This window comes from Lepisosteus oculatus, chromosome 4 (genome assembly GCF_040954835.1).
Source record: "Lepisosteus oculatus isolate fLepOcu1 chromosome 4, fLepOcu1.hap2, whole genome shotgun sequence".
In the NCBI taxonomy this organism is placed as follows: Eukaryota; Metazoa; Chordata; class Actinopteri; order Semionotiformes; family Lepisosteidae; genus Lepisosteus; species Lepisosteus oculatus.
Genome location: NC_090699.1, coordinates 46,721,605 through 46,735,841, shown reverse-complemented (window position 1 = coordinate 46,735,841; position 14,237 = coordinate 46,721,605). Strand labels below are relative to the sequence as shown.

Below are 14,237 nucleotides of genomic sequence, written 5' to 3'. Positions count from 1 at the left end.
GTTGAGACGAGTCCAGATTACCTGTAAAGCAATTTGAGTGGAGTATCTAGAAAAGTGCTATATAAGTTGTAGTGCCATGGGGGTAGTTGACACCGCATTGGGCGTGGATAGGCTCACAATCTCCCCTGTCACGCCCTTTTTAGGAACCTCCTGCTCCCAGACCCTAACACAGAGCCTCCTGCTCCTACTCCATTAGGTCACTGTTTCACACTCAACCAGTGCCTCAGACTCCCAGGTCCCCCTCCAACCCTAACATCCTCTTCCTAACGCCACCAGGTTGGGTTACACAAATACACACTATCTACATAACCGAGTATCTTCAGCACTACACACCATGCCAAGACCCAACACACTGTCCATCTCTAACACACACTCACAACCTCTCTGGCACCTCACTCTACGCCCTTAGGTAATGAACTCACAGCTGCCAGCGCACCTCACATTGTGCCCATCCACCACTGTGTTACATCTACGCAGCTGCCCACGCACCTCACTGTGCCCAGCCACCACTGCATTACACCATGCAGCTGCCAGCACACCTCACTGTGCCCAGCCACCACTACACTATGTCCGAGAAGGTGCAGCTAGATAGACCCCACTTGCTTCCTCGATACCAATATATTGCCAGGGGGAGGGTCCCTCTACCACATAACCCACTCTGGTCCACACACACTAACTCACTGATCAAATCACAACGTACTCATAAGCAGACACAGCACCCTTGCTCTCACACCCTAGCAGGATGCTGTCCCTTTAAATCTTTAGACAATCTCATAATTCTGTTTCTTCTGTCAGTCTCCTCACAGACTGACGTTTTCATTCTTTTCCTCGCAGGCTATTCCTCTCACAATCTCCTCCGCAATTGTCATTCTTCTCCACCCCCCTCACTGGGTTACTACAGCGGCTAATGGTCTAATCATCGCCCCGCTTTGTAGTGTCTCACACCCGCTACTATCATGCTACTGTCATGCTTCAGCCCAGCTCTCTCACAGCAGAACCTCCACATTTGTTCTCTCACCACTGCTGCCGGCAAGGAACCTCCTTTAAACCACTTCTACACCTGCCGTTCATTCACTTATTCACGTCAGGTGTGGTTTCCACGGCAACGCGTCTCCCTTAATCCGGAGCTCCGCCCCCCACACAAGACACTCCCTGCATTGTACCACCAAGTGTAAACAATTTATTTTTATTTAAGAGAATCCCCAAATTACTGCACTTCCTTCAAACAACAGACTCAGAATGGCTACATATAAGAGGTTGGCATTCTTTGCTGTTTAAGTCACGTACACAGTACTGGTCCAACTGGTAACTGATTATCCTGTAAAAGTGCAAACATACAGCAGCCACTCCTTGCCACGCCTAAGCCCTTCAGATGAGGATGTCAAACCAAGGTCCTGTCTTGTCATGCAAAATTACCCCACTGCATCTAAATATATCTGTTTTACAGAAAGACCAGGGCAGTGTTATGCTGTTGGGCTGTGGCTTGCTAAGAATGGCTGTAGGTGCTTTTGTGAATGCTCTGTACTCTGCAGCTGTACACATCTGTCTGCTGAGTTTCCTCTTCTAGGGTAATGCAAACATTTGTTGCACAGTAATATGTATCGGGTGTGGCTTTCAAAAAAGTTGTAGTACTATCGGCATGACATGGGCACTAGCCTTTCAAAACAGTCTTCAGAAAATGACAATCAAGACATGCAGTACAGCCTTCACCTGTATTAAAAAAAGATTGGGACAACATAATAAAATTTATTTTTATTTTATGCATTTTCATTAAACAAAAAATCCCTTTTTTAAAGGTTTATTTTAAGCTGGAATATATATGTGACACCTGCACAAGACCCCCAGGTTCACTATGGAAGCAAGTGTCATTGATGCTACATGACAGCACACATAAGAACAAGACAGCAATAGTGGTAACACTCACCTGGTGAACTGGAGACAAGCATGTTGTGGAAGGGAATCACATTCACTACTCCATTGCTTTGTTTCTCTGTACATTATTTATTGTATTGTGTGCAATAAATACAAACTACAACTTCATGTGCTCAGTGGTCAAGCCTATCACAAAGACACAATATAAGAGCTGGATAATTGGAATGTTTTACAGCATTTTTGCAATTAGATTATATGTTTTATAAAGTGCTCACATTGTTTTCAGGACCAGTTTGCTTTGCAGATGTAAAAATACATTGCATGATTATTTTGTGACTTCTCTAGCTGTAGTTTTTTGTTGTTCCCAATATAGACAAGAACTTGAATCTGTATGAGTACAATATGTGGCTTTGAATTCAACAGACCCTGTAGTTCTTGTGCTGGAAAGAGAAAACATGCAGAATACATTCCCTTAGCAGAGTTTAAGCTTTTCATATTTTAATCATTCTGCTGCTGCCATTTATCAAAAGAATATGCCTATCAACACCAAGTGATACAAGCTTCACTTCAAGTCACAATAGAAAAGATGTTTCCAGATGCTAAAATTATTATTTTAATTCCCACAAGCTTCTCTTAACAATGTATTGCTCACCTCCCTATTGTTCATTGTTCCGTGTTTAAAGCTGCTTTTTATTTAGCACGGTACGTACCAAGAAATAGACCACACCAAAATGTAATAAAACATACAAACTGGACACTGATATTTTCAATCAGCTGGACTCTCAAAAGCTTGAAAACTGTTTCAGAAGGGCAATCATTAGCCAGAAGTCATTTCAGTCTTTCTATAAACACTGGAATAACTGTAACATCAAACTGGTCTTCCAACATTTTCCCAAGAGCAGTTAAATAACACACTTAACTGCTCGTGTACAGTATGTGTCTGTTTTTGTGAATGATGTGTCTTTAAGATTATGCTTTAATTTCCCATTTCTAATTAAATAAGCAATTTATTTTTTTGTCCAGAAAAAACTACATCTCTTCACAATACTGAAGAATACTGAATACATACTGTACACATATTGTGTATGTATTGGTAAAACAATTTAAATTATTATTTTAAGTATTTAATAATGGAGGACAATCCAGAACCAAAGTGTTTGGAGAGAGGAACAACTTTTAATTATGGGAAAGTTAATATCTAACTTGGTGTTAAATACTAATTAAAAAGCCCAATTTATCAAATGTTATTGCAATAAAAAGATTGCTTATTTGCTTTAGAGCGAGGTAGTCAATCCTAAAGGAAACCTCAGTTGCAGCCTTTACATGTCCTCTGTGCTGAAGAAATAAACTCCACTTCCTGAAGGTCTGCTTACAATCCTTGGCCCTGAGCATACTGGGTACCAACACTAGAAAAAGAGGTCAGGACAAAACATTTACCAACTCACTGATAAGCTAGTCTACGACATACAGCAATGCCTCAAAAGGCCCTCTGTAGTTGTAAAAAAACACATTTTGTAATCTCCCGAGAGCAAAAATAAATATATTAACTTCAGACAATCTGCTTTATTTTGGTGTAAAAAAATCAGAGTATGGTACTATTTGTACCTAATACCACCTCCAAATCTGCCAATAAATAAAAAAATACATTCTCCTGATTTATTACATACAATATCACATCAAGCAAGAGGGCTTTCCATGTCCCCTTTAACCAGATTGTTTGAAAAACACGTCTCTTCACAGGTCGAGGCTGGTATCCCAGCAGGAGATCACGCAGAAGAGCAACAACCCCTAGAAAGCAGGCCTGTTTCCGTCACTCTCCACTCAACCTGAACCAGAAGAGAACAGGAGGGACCCGACTCAGGGACAACATACCTGGCCTCATCAGCACTTCAAGGTACAAGTTAGTCCACTGAAGGTAACGTGAGATATTGCAAGAATGAGGAAAGGGTTTGCAAACCATGAGGAGCTGGGCTGCTGGGTTCAGGTTATTCTGGATTTGTGCTGTGATACAGGAATGACAGACATTCCAGAGAATCTCTACTGGCATGTCATCTGCAGCACAAAGGCACATTTCCATACCTCTCTGAAGCACATCAACAGGAAAAACCTTGTCTTGCAGGTCTGTATTTGTCATTCCTGCCATGCCAGCCTACTGCTCTAAGCTATGACAACATAGCCAAGTCTAACCTGTCTTAATACTGAAGTGCTTCACATTGGCTGATTAAGTGTAATAGCCTCTCTTCCTTAGAACTCATTTTCAGAAACTGAAGAATATTTATAAAGTAGATAAGATGTTTTTGTCCCACTGATCTTTGGAACATTGATTTTTTCAAATCCCTGATATCAGCCATACACTCAATCCACTGCAAGGTCGATAGTATCTGTTTAATTAATGTGCTATCATTTATCATTTGTATTGAAATAACCAAAGATCAGTGCAGACCCATTTCAAAAACAGGTTAAGAATTGCTTTTCTGATATGTAGAAGGGAATTCAGTCATAGTACGAAATATTCCTGAGGGACAAGCTTTCATCAGATGTGTAAGTCTTCATGATGGTTAAGTTAAACTACAAACTGTTTCATTCCTTCTCACTTAAACATTTCAAAGTATGCCATGTTCTGATAAAACTTCATGTTTTGCAACTGGTTGGTTTGAAATATTCATATGCAAAACTGATAAGGACAGTTATGGGTAGAACAACTGATGTAACTACAGCCCCTTGTGGCCACTTTAGTAAGAGAATAACCCCTAATTATTAGTTTGTAATAATTAGTAACAGGATAACTTCCTCTTCCATCTGTAAAAATAGTGACTTTGATGCACCAGCAGCTCTTGGACTTGGTGCAGCGCATTGTACAGCAGGCAGGACAGTTTCCAGAATTAAACGGAATTTAACTAAGCACCTTCTGTTCACAGGCACGCTGGGGCAAGTCTGACAAAATCATTATGACAAAAGGTCTCCTGGTAGCTTCTAAATAAACTATGCCTTCCATGTCAGACCATTATGGTATTAAGCACTTCTGAGGTCTAAAGAGCAATATTTATGGATCGATCAATATAGAAATGTATATTTTGAGCACATCTCAGTATTTTAATAAATATGTTGAAATAGTGAGATAGACCTCTCCTTCGACACATCTCTACTCCACCAACTAGTCCATTTATGAGACTGCCTCTCAGAACAGTAGAGAGACAACATTTAATGCTAACTAGGAGGCTGAGAGAACTGCATAGATACTTGTCTTTCTGCTGATAGAAGCAGGAATGTGACCTCTTCTCACAAGTGCCTATGATCCTGTGTCAGACTGCCAGAATTGGATAGCAGTTGACTAATACTGTACAGTGAAAGAATTTGAGCACCTTCCGAAAGTCACTGCTCTTCTGGGCTTTCAAGATAACTGGAGACGCTCTGAAGTGCTCATTTCAAACTGACGGGCGCAGCAGAGGCACAAGAGCAAGAGCAAAGGAGACTAATGAAGTGGCCAGGAAGCACAGATATATGCAGTAACAAGCAAAATTTTCTTCCCTCCCCCTGCAGACCAGTTACCCACCAGAGCACTCCTTATGGTCATTGTGAAGTGTGCAGATGCCTTTACTGGCTACCAGGTCTCTCTCTTGTGCTCCATGATCCTTAATAATCTCCATAGGTGGCAGGGCAGGGGTGCCGACACATTAGTAGCCAGGTGGCACAATCTGAATTGAGACTCCTGGTGAGACAGAAAGACCTGGGAACCAGCAAATAGAAAAGGACAGTGTACTGCAATGTAATCATCTGGTGCACACCCACATATAAGGCCAGCACTTGGGAATCCTTTATCTTCAAGGTCTATTCAGCCTTGGAGGTCTTGCGGCTACTGTTGCCCTTGAGGTAAGTGTTATAGAAGAAGGACGAGAACAGTAGCAGGTAGCTAAGGTACATGAGGGAGGACCACATGATATTGTCCACATAGGAGGGGCAGAGGCCATCCTGCATCCACAGGTACACCAGCCCGCTTACCGCCAGCCCCATCACCATCTGCATAATTTGTGTGGTGGTGATGAGCATGGCTAAGGGACGTGGGACTCGCACTCCAGCTGCCCGCACTGCGTAGTAGCTGTACATCAGGGCATGGACCATGTAGTTCATGGTCATGAACCAGCCCCCGCCGGCCACGCGGTCCTTGTAGGAGTACCAGGAGTACAGCAGTACGGTCATGTGGTGGTACCAGTGCAGGAAGATGAGCCGCTGTTTGCGCAACACGATGAACACAGTGTCACCTGCAGGGGGACAAGATGCCAGACACATCAGGCAACATCTGGCACACCTATGCTCACTTACTGTTGAGTGGTGCCGCTTCTTCCTGACGTTCTTTTACTGTTCTTTCAAATTCTCACTGCACAAGCATGCATTCAGTGGGAAGAGTAGGAACTGGAACCACATCATCCAAAGGGTAAAACTGGCTGTCTGAGGCACTTCCACAGAGTTGGCAGTGTTTCCCCATTGAAGAACAGACGTTGCCCAAACACAGCCTTCTCCTTGACCTGGTATTGATGTGATTAATGCTCAACCTGCCTACATTCCTCCTCTTCTCTCTTACCCAGCTCAGGAGCCTTGCTCAGTACAAAGGCGTATGCCCAGAACTTGCTGACAGGTCCACTGTAGAAGCTCTGGTCACAGACAGACTGCTTGAAGCCGCTGGTGGTGAGGACATACATCATGTACAGCCCTGTCCTCACTGCCCCAATGATGCTGTGGAGAGAGTAGATAGGCAGTCAGTCAGCACTGGCCTCCATGATCTATATATATAGAAATAAAGAAAAAATAAAAATAAAATAAAGTAAAACTGGTTCACAAACCAGAATAATAACATTACCTGTAACTCAAGGGTCTCATTCATTGGTTTGTGTTCCAGTATAACTTACTAAATAAGTTTGAGACCTTGAGTAACTGAAGATTTTGCTCTGCATAATTAAAAAATGTGTAATTTTTTAACTAAAAAATGTAATTAAAAAATTAAAAATTCAGGAAGTGATGTAGAAAAATTCCAAATCACTTCCTGCAGACAGTCATGTGGTGGTGAGACTGAGGAGCAGTTCCTGTACTTCATTAAGAAAACACAGAGGAAAAGTCTAAAATGTCAAATATTTGGCTGATTTATAAGGGGTTTCTGTTTATATTTAATTAAATGATTTAAAAATATTTTTCTTAAGATTGGCCATATTGTTTATAGCAGTTGGCCATATTGTATCCTACCTTGAGGTTTAATGTAGAAATTAATTTCATTAGGTGGCCAGTTAGTTTCCTAGAGGACACTAAATGGCAATTGACCTGGGAATTGCTTTGGCCAGGGGAGGTTATGGCAGTCAGTCTCTTGTTTAAGGCAACCAAGCACTGCTGGCCACCAAGAACCTTTGTGTTTAACCAGATTTTTTTTAATAGTTTGGGCAATGAACAACATTTTTACAGTTGTAACTGAAATTATAATGTGCCGTTACACCTGATGCACTTCTATTGTGAAGTCACCTTGGATACAGGCATCAAATTAATACACCAAAACAAAGCTTTCGAAAAGCCCTAGTAGCAGCCTCGAACAATAAAACCCTGAGAACAGTGCGTCAAAGCCACTTAGCTGTCAGACTAATCCCTATTCTTGAAAGGACACTCCTGGTTCAGGAACACTTGACATTCTGCATACAGTTCATCTTGCTTTCCTTGCCCAGCTCCTTGCTTCAAAACATGCTTTCAAAACAAATAACTACTTTAAAAGTACTGAGTTCTGCTTCATCCTATAAAAGTAACAAAATCAACTATGCAATTTTTCTAAGATGAATAACTATCTACAACTAAGTAAAAAGGCATTTTTTATCAAATTTGACTGGAAACTTTGACTGACTGATAACTATAGCATTTAAGGAATAAAAGCATTTTACAAAATAGAAGATGCATTTTTTCTTTAAGTGATACACTTGCAGAATTTCGAGCATCTGACATTTCCTTGATCATCTTTATGCATCTCCTTGCTGTACGTATGTTGCACCCATACATTAAGTGTGTGGGGTGGCACAGATGCATGTTCATCTTGGGCTCTGGATTTAATCTGAATGTGCTTCTTGTACTCATGTATGGAAAACCCACTCCTTTGTTTTTTTAAAAAGGTAGAATAACCATGACAGAGGTGATTAAAAACCGAAGGACAACTGTAGGCACTTCTGGTGACTCCTCACACCATGGGAAGAAATTACAGAAACTCATTAATTTGACAAGAGTCTGAGAGAGCAAAAAGGAGTTATTACTCTCTTAGTCCTTATTTCACTATAATCTGTCCTCTTGGTTGACCATATCTATACCCCTTAGGATCTTATAGACTTGAATCAAGTCTCCTCTCAAATCTCCTTTCTTCTGGATTGCAGAGATTTTCATTTGTGCTGAGCTCTCAGTCACACCATAGAGAAATTCATTGGCTTAATAAAAGAACAAATATAAATAAAATAATAAAATTATTTAATAAAATAATGTGAATTGACTGACTGTCTTTAGCTCTTACAGTAGCCTTTTAACTATGGCATTTCATAAGCAACAACATTTTTGAGAGGAGAAAAAAGTGTGAAAATATTCCAAATCAAAGGATTTGTTTTATAAAATTAAGGCTAAAAATAAGGAACCCCTATTTTAAATTGGATGGAAAGCTGATTCAAGGTAATGAGCGACTCTATGTACAGATCCTTCTCGCTACCTGAGCTCCCCGACAGGCTCCTACCTGAAGATGGCCAGGCTGAAGGACCACACCACCAGCGGCTTGCGCAGCTCCAGCTTCGGCCTCTGCCTCATGAAGTGCTGTCCCCCAAAGATGAGTGCCGCGTACAGACCACAGAACATGAAGGCCTTGCTCCTGTGGGCAGACAACATGCCAAAGCTGTCAGCAACGAGCACTGCCCTGGACCTGGCTCCTCCTGCTGTCCCCTGTGCCTTGGGAACAGTCTGAACTATAGGATACATATCTCTCATGCTTCCCTGTAAAAACACTCCCACCCAGGCCAGAAGATCATGTAAAGCAACTGCACGATCAAACAAGCTCCTCGCTTAATCAACTTTAAAATCTCTTTAAAATAATATTGAATTTTATTCACTCAACAAAATAACCTTACTATTACTATTTTTATCTAATTGTTATTTGGCACATAAAATAAAAAGGTGAGTGCTGGCACCCTGACACCCCTGAGGAGCAGCTAGACTACTGAACAGAGTCCTTAACAGCCCTCTCACAATGATCAGTCTTACAGTGACTGGTGAGAAGAGTCCTTAGCAGGCCTCTCACAGTGAACAGTCTCACAGTGGTTTGTAAAGAGAGTCCTTAATGGTGAACATAGTGAACATAGTTCTTACCAGCCCTCTCACAGTGGTCAGTGCTCAGTGGTCAGTGAGCAGAGTCCTTAACAGTTTTCTCACAGTGACCAATCTCACTGTTTAAGGCTTCTTTCATTAAACATCTAGACGAGAGCCTTAAAACAATTAGCCCAGCTTCTAACTACAAAAATGCTACATGGAACCAATAGCCTCCTCTTGCCTCTAGACTCTCTTATGTAGTTTATAGAATTCACTGTAAGTATACACCTGCATCAGAACTGAGTCCAGTCTGCACCTTCACTGTAAATACACCTGTGTCTGAAGTGAGTCCAGTCTGCTCCTTCACTGTAAATACACACCTGTGTCAGAACTGAGTCCAGTCTGCACTTTCACTGTAAATACACCTGTGTCTGACGTGAGACCAGTCTGCTCCTTCACTGTAAATACACACCTGCATCAGAACTGAGTCCAGTCTGCACATTCACTGTAAATACACGTGTCTGAAGTGAGTCCAGTCTGCACCCTCACTGTAAATACACACCTGTGTCAGAACTGAGGCCACTCTGCACCTTCATTATAAATACACTTGTGTCAGAACTGAGTCCAATCTGCACCTTCACTGTAAATACACCTGTTTCAGAACTGAGTCCAGTCTGCTCCTTCACTGTAAATACACACCTGTGTCAGAACTGAAAATCGAGTCTGCACCTTCCCTGTAAATACACCTTTGTCAGAACTGAAGTCATTCTGCTCCTTTACTATGAATACACACCTGCGTTAGAACTGAGTCCAGTCTGCACCTTCAGCGTAAATACACCTGTGTTTAGAACTGAAATCAATCTGCTCCTTCACTGTAAATACACATCCGTGTGAGAACTGAGGCCACTCTGCTTCTTTACTGTAAATACACACCTGTGTCAGAACTGAGGTCAATCTGCTCCTTCACTGTAAATACACACCTGTTTCAGAACTGAGGACAATCTGCTCCTTCACTGTAAGTAGGTCAGTCTTCCTGTAAAGCTTTCTTGTTTGCTACCAAGCAACTGAAGACATTACAATTGCACCTCCACACTGAAGAGCAGATACAGGCTCAGGGACAGTGGTACCTTAGGGGAACAGCTTATACTAGCAGGCAATGCACCTGATTGATACAAAGTCAGTGTAAAGCAAATTGCATTAAATAAAAGAAATCAATTAAATCAGCCGGTGACCTCAGTTGTGATACAAATAAACAAGAGTCACAAAGCAATCAAGATTGATAAATTAATATGTCAAGAGGCGAAGTCTTGGGTTATTCCCATTTGGAGGTCCTGGTAGCTTATTGCTGACCATATCACCATGCAGTCTGTGTTGGTCTCACATGGCAGCACACCAAGAGGTCAGACAACTCAAGGCAGTTGAATAAATCCTAAAACATCACGACAATGCATTCTCATGCCTCACATTAGCAATTTTCAACATTTGGCAATACATATTTTTATTTCTACTGTTTATTGGTCATTAATGGTCATGAAGCACATTAAGGACACCATTCCAAACACAGTGGACCCGTACAAGTTTGCCTACCGGTCCAACAGATCCACAGATGACACAATCTCCATTGCCATACACACTGCCCTATCCCATCTGGACAAAAAGAACACATACACAAGACTACTATTCATCGACTTCAGCTCAGCTTTTAACACTATCATCCCAGAGAAACTAGTCAAGAAACTCAGTGCACTGGGTCTCAACACCACCCTCTGCAACTGGATTCAGGACTTTCTGACAGTCAGACCTCAGGCTGTCAGGCTTGGAAACCACACCTCTGGCACACTAACTCTGAACACTGGGTCCCCCAGGGGTGTGTGCTTAGTCCATTGCTCTACTCACTCTATACCCACGACTGTAAGGCCAAACACAACACCAACTCCATCATCAAGTTTGCCGATGACACCACAGTTGTAGGTCTGATCACAGACAATGATGAGAGAGCCCTACAGGGAGGAGGTCAATCTCCTTACAACGTTGTGTGATGACAACAACCTCACCCTCAACGTCAGCAAAACCAAGGAGCTGATCGTTGATTTCAGGAAACTGCAAACCAGACATGCCCCTATCCACATCAACGGGACTGAAGTGGAAAGGGTCAGTAACTTTAAATTCCTTGGCGTCCATATCACCGAGGACCTCACATGGTCTCTCAACACCACCTGTCTGATCAAGAAAGCGCAACAGCGCCTGTACTTCCTAAGAAAGTTGAAGAAGGCTAAGATATGTCCCCAGATCCTCACTAACTTTTACAGATGCACTACAGAAAGCACACTGACAGGCTGCATCACAGTGTGGTATGGCAACTGCAGTGCTGCTGACCGCAAAGCCCTACAGCGGGTGGTGAAAACTGCCCAGTCCATCACTGGGGTTACCCTCCCATCTATACAGGACATTTAAGACAGACGGTGCTTGAGGAAAGCTCTAAGCATCATCAAAGACCCCACACGCCCCAGCTACAGACTTTATGATCTGCTACCATCTGGAAAACGGTACCGGAGCATTTGGGCCCGGACTACCAGACTCAAAGACAGTTTTTACCTCGCACTATCAAACTTTTTAACTCCCAGCCTCTCTCACTCTCACCTATGATCTGAACCTCACAGTGCCTTTTCTTTCTTTCTTACCAAAAACTCAAACACACATTGAAAATCTACCTCTACCATATATGTCAAAAAGCTCACTCCCCATAATTTCTATCCCTTTATTTCATTCTGTTGATGCATATTTTTGTACATAACCTGTTACCTTTTTGTTGTTTTGCATATTGCCTATTGTTGTTTTTTGCACATTGCCTGTTGACATGTCTGTGGTCAGTTACCCTGGCATCCTGACCAATTTTCCCATTGTTTTTTACCAATGATGGCCTCCCAATAATCCCCATCACTCTGTTCTCATCTTGTGTTTTGAGTGGACTGGTGTACTCTGGCTGCAGTTACATATTCCAGGTGGGGCTGCACATTGATGGTAGAGGGGAATCACCATTACCTGTAAAGTGCTTTGAGTGGGATGTCCAGAAGTGTAAAGAATTATTACAGTACAGGCGTAACATTACCCCCGGGGCTGAATTATGTAACCTGAAGCGAGCGGTTTCATATCCGCTTTGTCTATTGAGCATGTCTCTTCATTAACGGTGAAGTATCGGTACAGACAGTCCAGACTTAAGTGTCTGTATTAATGTTTGGCAAATAGAAGTAAACCGGTTAAGACTAGAGCACTCTCACCCCACCCCACGTATATTCTCCGAAACTACATCATGCGCCAGAACGCAGCCAATGTGTCTGCAGGAGCTGCGCTGCCACGGCCCGCGAGCTCGCACACCGCCCACACACGCGCCACCTTCAACGACCTGCTCGCCGCCTGGCTCCGCTTGCGGACATGCTGAGATGGACACAGTAACACTGAAATAATACACAACATGTTACTCACTGGCTTAACATGCCTTTGTTGACCCGCTGTTTTTTTAGTAATGTTTAGAATGTGTAGTGTCCATATATGTTGATAATATAAAAGTCATAGTAATTTTAACTATTCATCGCAGTGTCAGTTTGTGGGAGGTTACATCTATCTACACAGTGTTCATACTAATTCATTTAAAACATCTCAGGAGATATTCATACACTCAAACAGATGATAATCTGTAGCATTTATTTTAGAAAAAATCAAAAAAAAAATTTCTGGGTGCGTTAAGGCGCCCATTGTCGGATTGCGAATGCATAAACTGTACGGAACTGACATCCTAGTTTTATTTTATTAATTTTGTCCTCTACTTGCCTGTACATTTAAAAATAAGAACACTAATAGCGAGATGTACATGCGACCGCTCGGAGAAAAAGATTACACGCCGTCGCACTGCACGATGACACGGGAGGAATTAATCTGCTCTTCGGACTATGCTGTTTTAAATACCGCATGTTGAGAAAGTATGGTTACTCACCAGTTTTCCTGCATCCAGTCGATTGCACCTCTCTCGTCAAATCGCCGCTCGAATTCATATTCTGAGAGGGGAAGAGGATGCTCCGTCTCATTCATTTTAAACCACAGGGTTATCAATAACGTGTAGCTGGCCTTCTGTGACTTTATGTCTTTATTATAAGAAAAAATGCTCGTATTCAGTAAAAGCCCAATAAATAAATAAACTGCTTGCTTTACTTAAATCAATATCTGTGCGCACTAGCCGTTGCGCTCTAGTGCGAACAAAGACACCTGCAAACAGATTTTCTTCCCAGCCGGCAAGCACTAAGCAAAAGGGGCGCCGGGCTGGACGGGAGCGCAGACACCTCCTCCCAACGATGGGAGTGGCGGAGCATCGGGAGGGGTCGAACATCTTTAAGCGGCTGGAACAATGACGCCATTTTGGATCTACCGTTGCAGCTCATAATAAACCAACACGGCGGATGAAAAGGGGTCGTTTCTCTGTTGCCCTGTGAAGCAGAGGCCATCATGGCTCTGCCTGGTGGAGGTCGCCACAAAGTACTTCGAAGGCGAAAAAAACACTGAAGTCAGCCTATTCTCTCAAAAATATAAAATGCTGAATACAGCGTTTTGTCGTCCTACCGTTAGTTTCGTTCGTTGAGGAAAAAGGAGTAAACAGTTTACTTATTACTTTGTTGAGTTAAACCTGTAGTAAGTGGTCTTTATCAGTGACTCAACGTTATAAATTTAATCGGGTCAAATATTGTTTTATTGTATACTGAATTTGATATATAAATATTAGCTACAAAAATAGATCAAACTTTCTAGAGCATGAAATGTTCTAATTTCTGAAGTACTCATGGTCATGTTAAAATAACCATATGCAAAGTTTAGTTCCGTAGGTTGCAAGTTATTTGTTCTCAGAGGTTACCCCTAGAAAAATAAAGAAAGGTTTCTATAGCAATATCACAGTTCTCAATAGAAACCTGACGGTCATCTGTCATTTGCTCCTGGTGGGGTATTGTCATTCTCGTACGAGAAACGTTACAAGGGAGAAAGCTGCTTCAGCTCCCGCGACACACCCCTTAGGC

The 14,237-nt window shown here is 42.2% G+C and overlaps 1 protein-coding gene across 3 annotated transcripts; it reads right to left on the bottom strand.

The window, feature by feature from the left end:
• Positions 1–1,740: 1,740 nt before the first annotated feature.
• LOC102690536 (very long chain fatty acid elongase 6-like) lies at positions 1,741–14,224 on the bottom strand. 3 transcript variants are annotated; one of them, XM_015347887.2, is made up of 5 exons: positions 14,133–14,224; positions 13,169–13,229; positions 8,612–8,743; positions 6,452–6,603; positions 1,741–6,131 (listed from the first exon to the last, which is right to left on the bottom strand). In XM_015347887.2, the coding sequence occupies exons 2-5, from the start codon at positions 13,180–13,182 to the stop codon at positions 5,701–5,703; spliced, it is 729 nt and encodes a 242-aa protein (XP_015203373.1). In that variant the 5' UTR covers positions 13,183–13,229; positions 14,133–14,224; the 3' UTR covers positions 1,741–5,700. The 3 variants fall into 3 exon arrangements, with proteins under 3 accessions (XP_015203373.1, XP_015203372.1, XP_006630910.1); XM_015347886.2 differs by lacking the exon at positions 14,133–14,224 and adding an exon at positions 13,789–14,116; XM_006630847.3 differs by lacking the exon at positions 14,133–14,224 and having other exon boundaries at positions 13,169–13,771.
• Between the last annotated feature and the right edge of the window lie 13 nt (positions 14,225–14,237).

What these genes read in the sequence shown, in the direction of transcription:
- LOC102690536 (XM_006630847.3), bottom strand. Translation starts at nt 13,263, where the DNA reads ATGAATGAGACGGAGCATCCTCTTCCCCTCTCAGAATATGAATTCGAG. An exon ending in TTCAGCCTGGCCATCTTCAG is followed by an intron (nt 6,604 to 8,611) that starts GTAGGAGCCTGT and finishes CTCTCTCCACAG; the next exon opens with CATCATTGGGGCAGTGAGGA. An exon ending in GAGCAAGGCTCCTGAGCTGG is followed by an intron (nt 6,132 to 6,451) that starts GTAAGAGAGAAG and finishes GTCCCCCTGCAG; the next exon opens with GTGACACTGTGTTCATCGTG.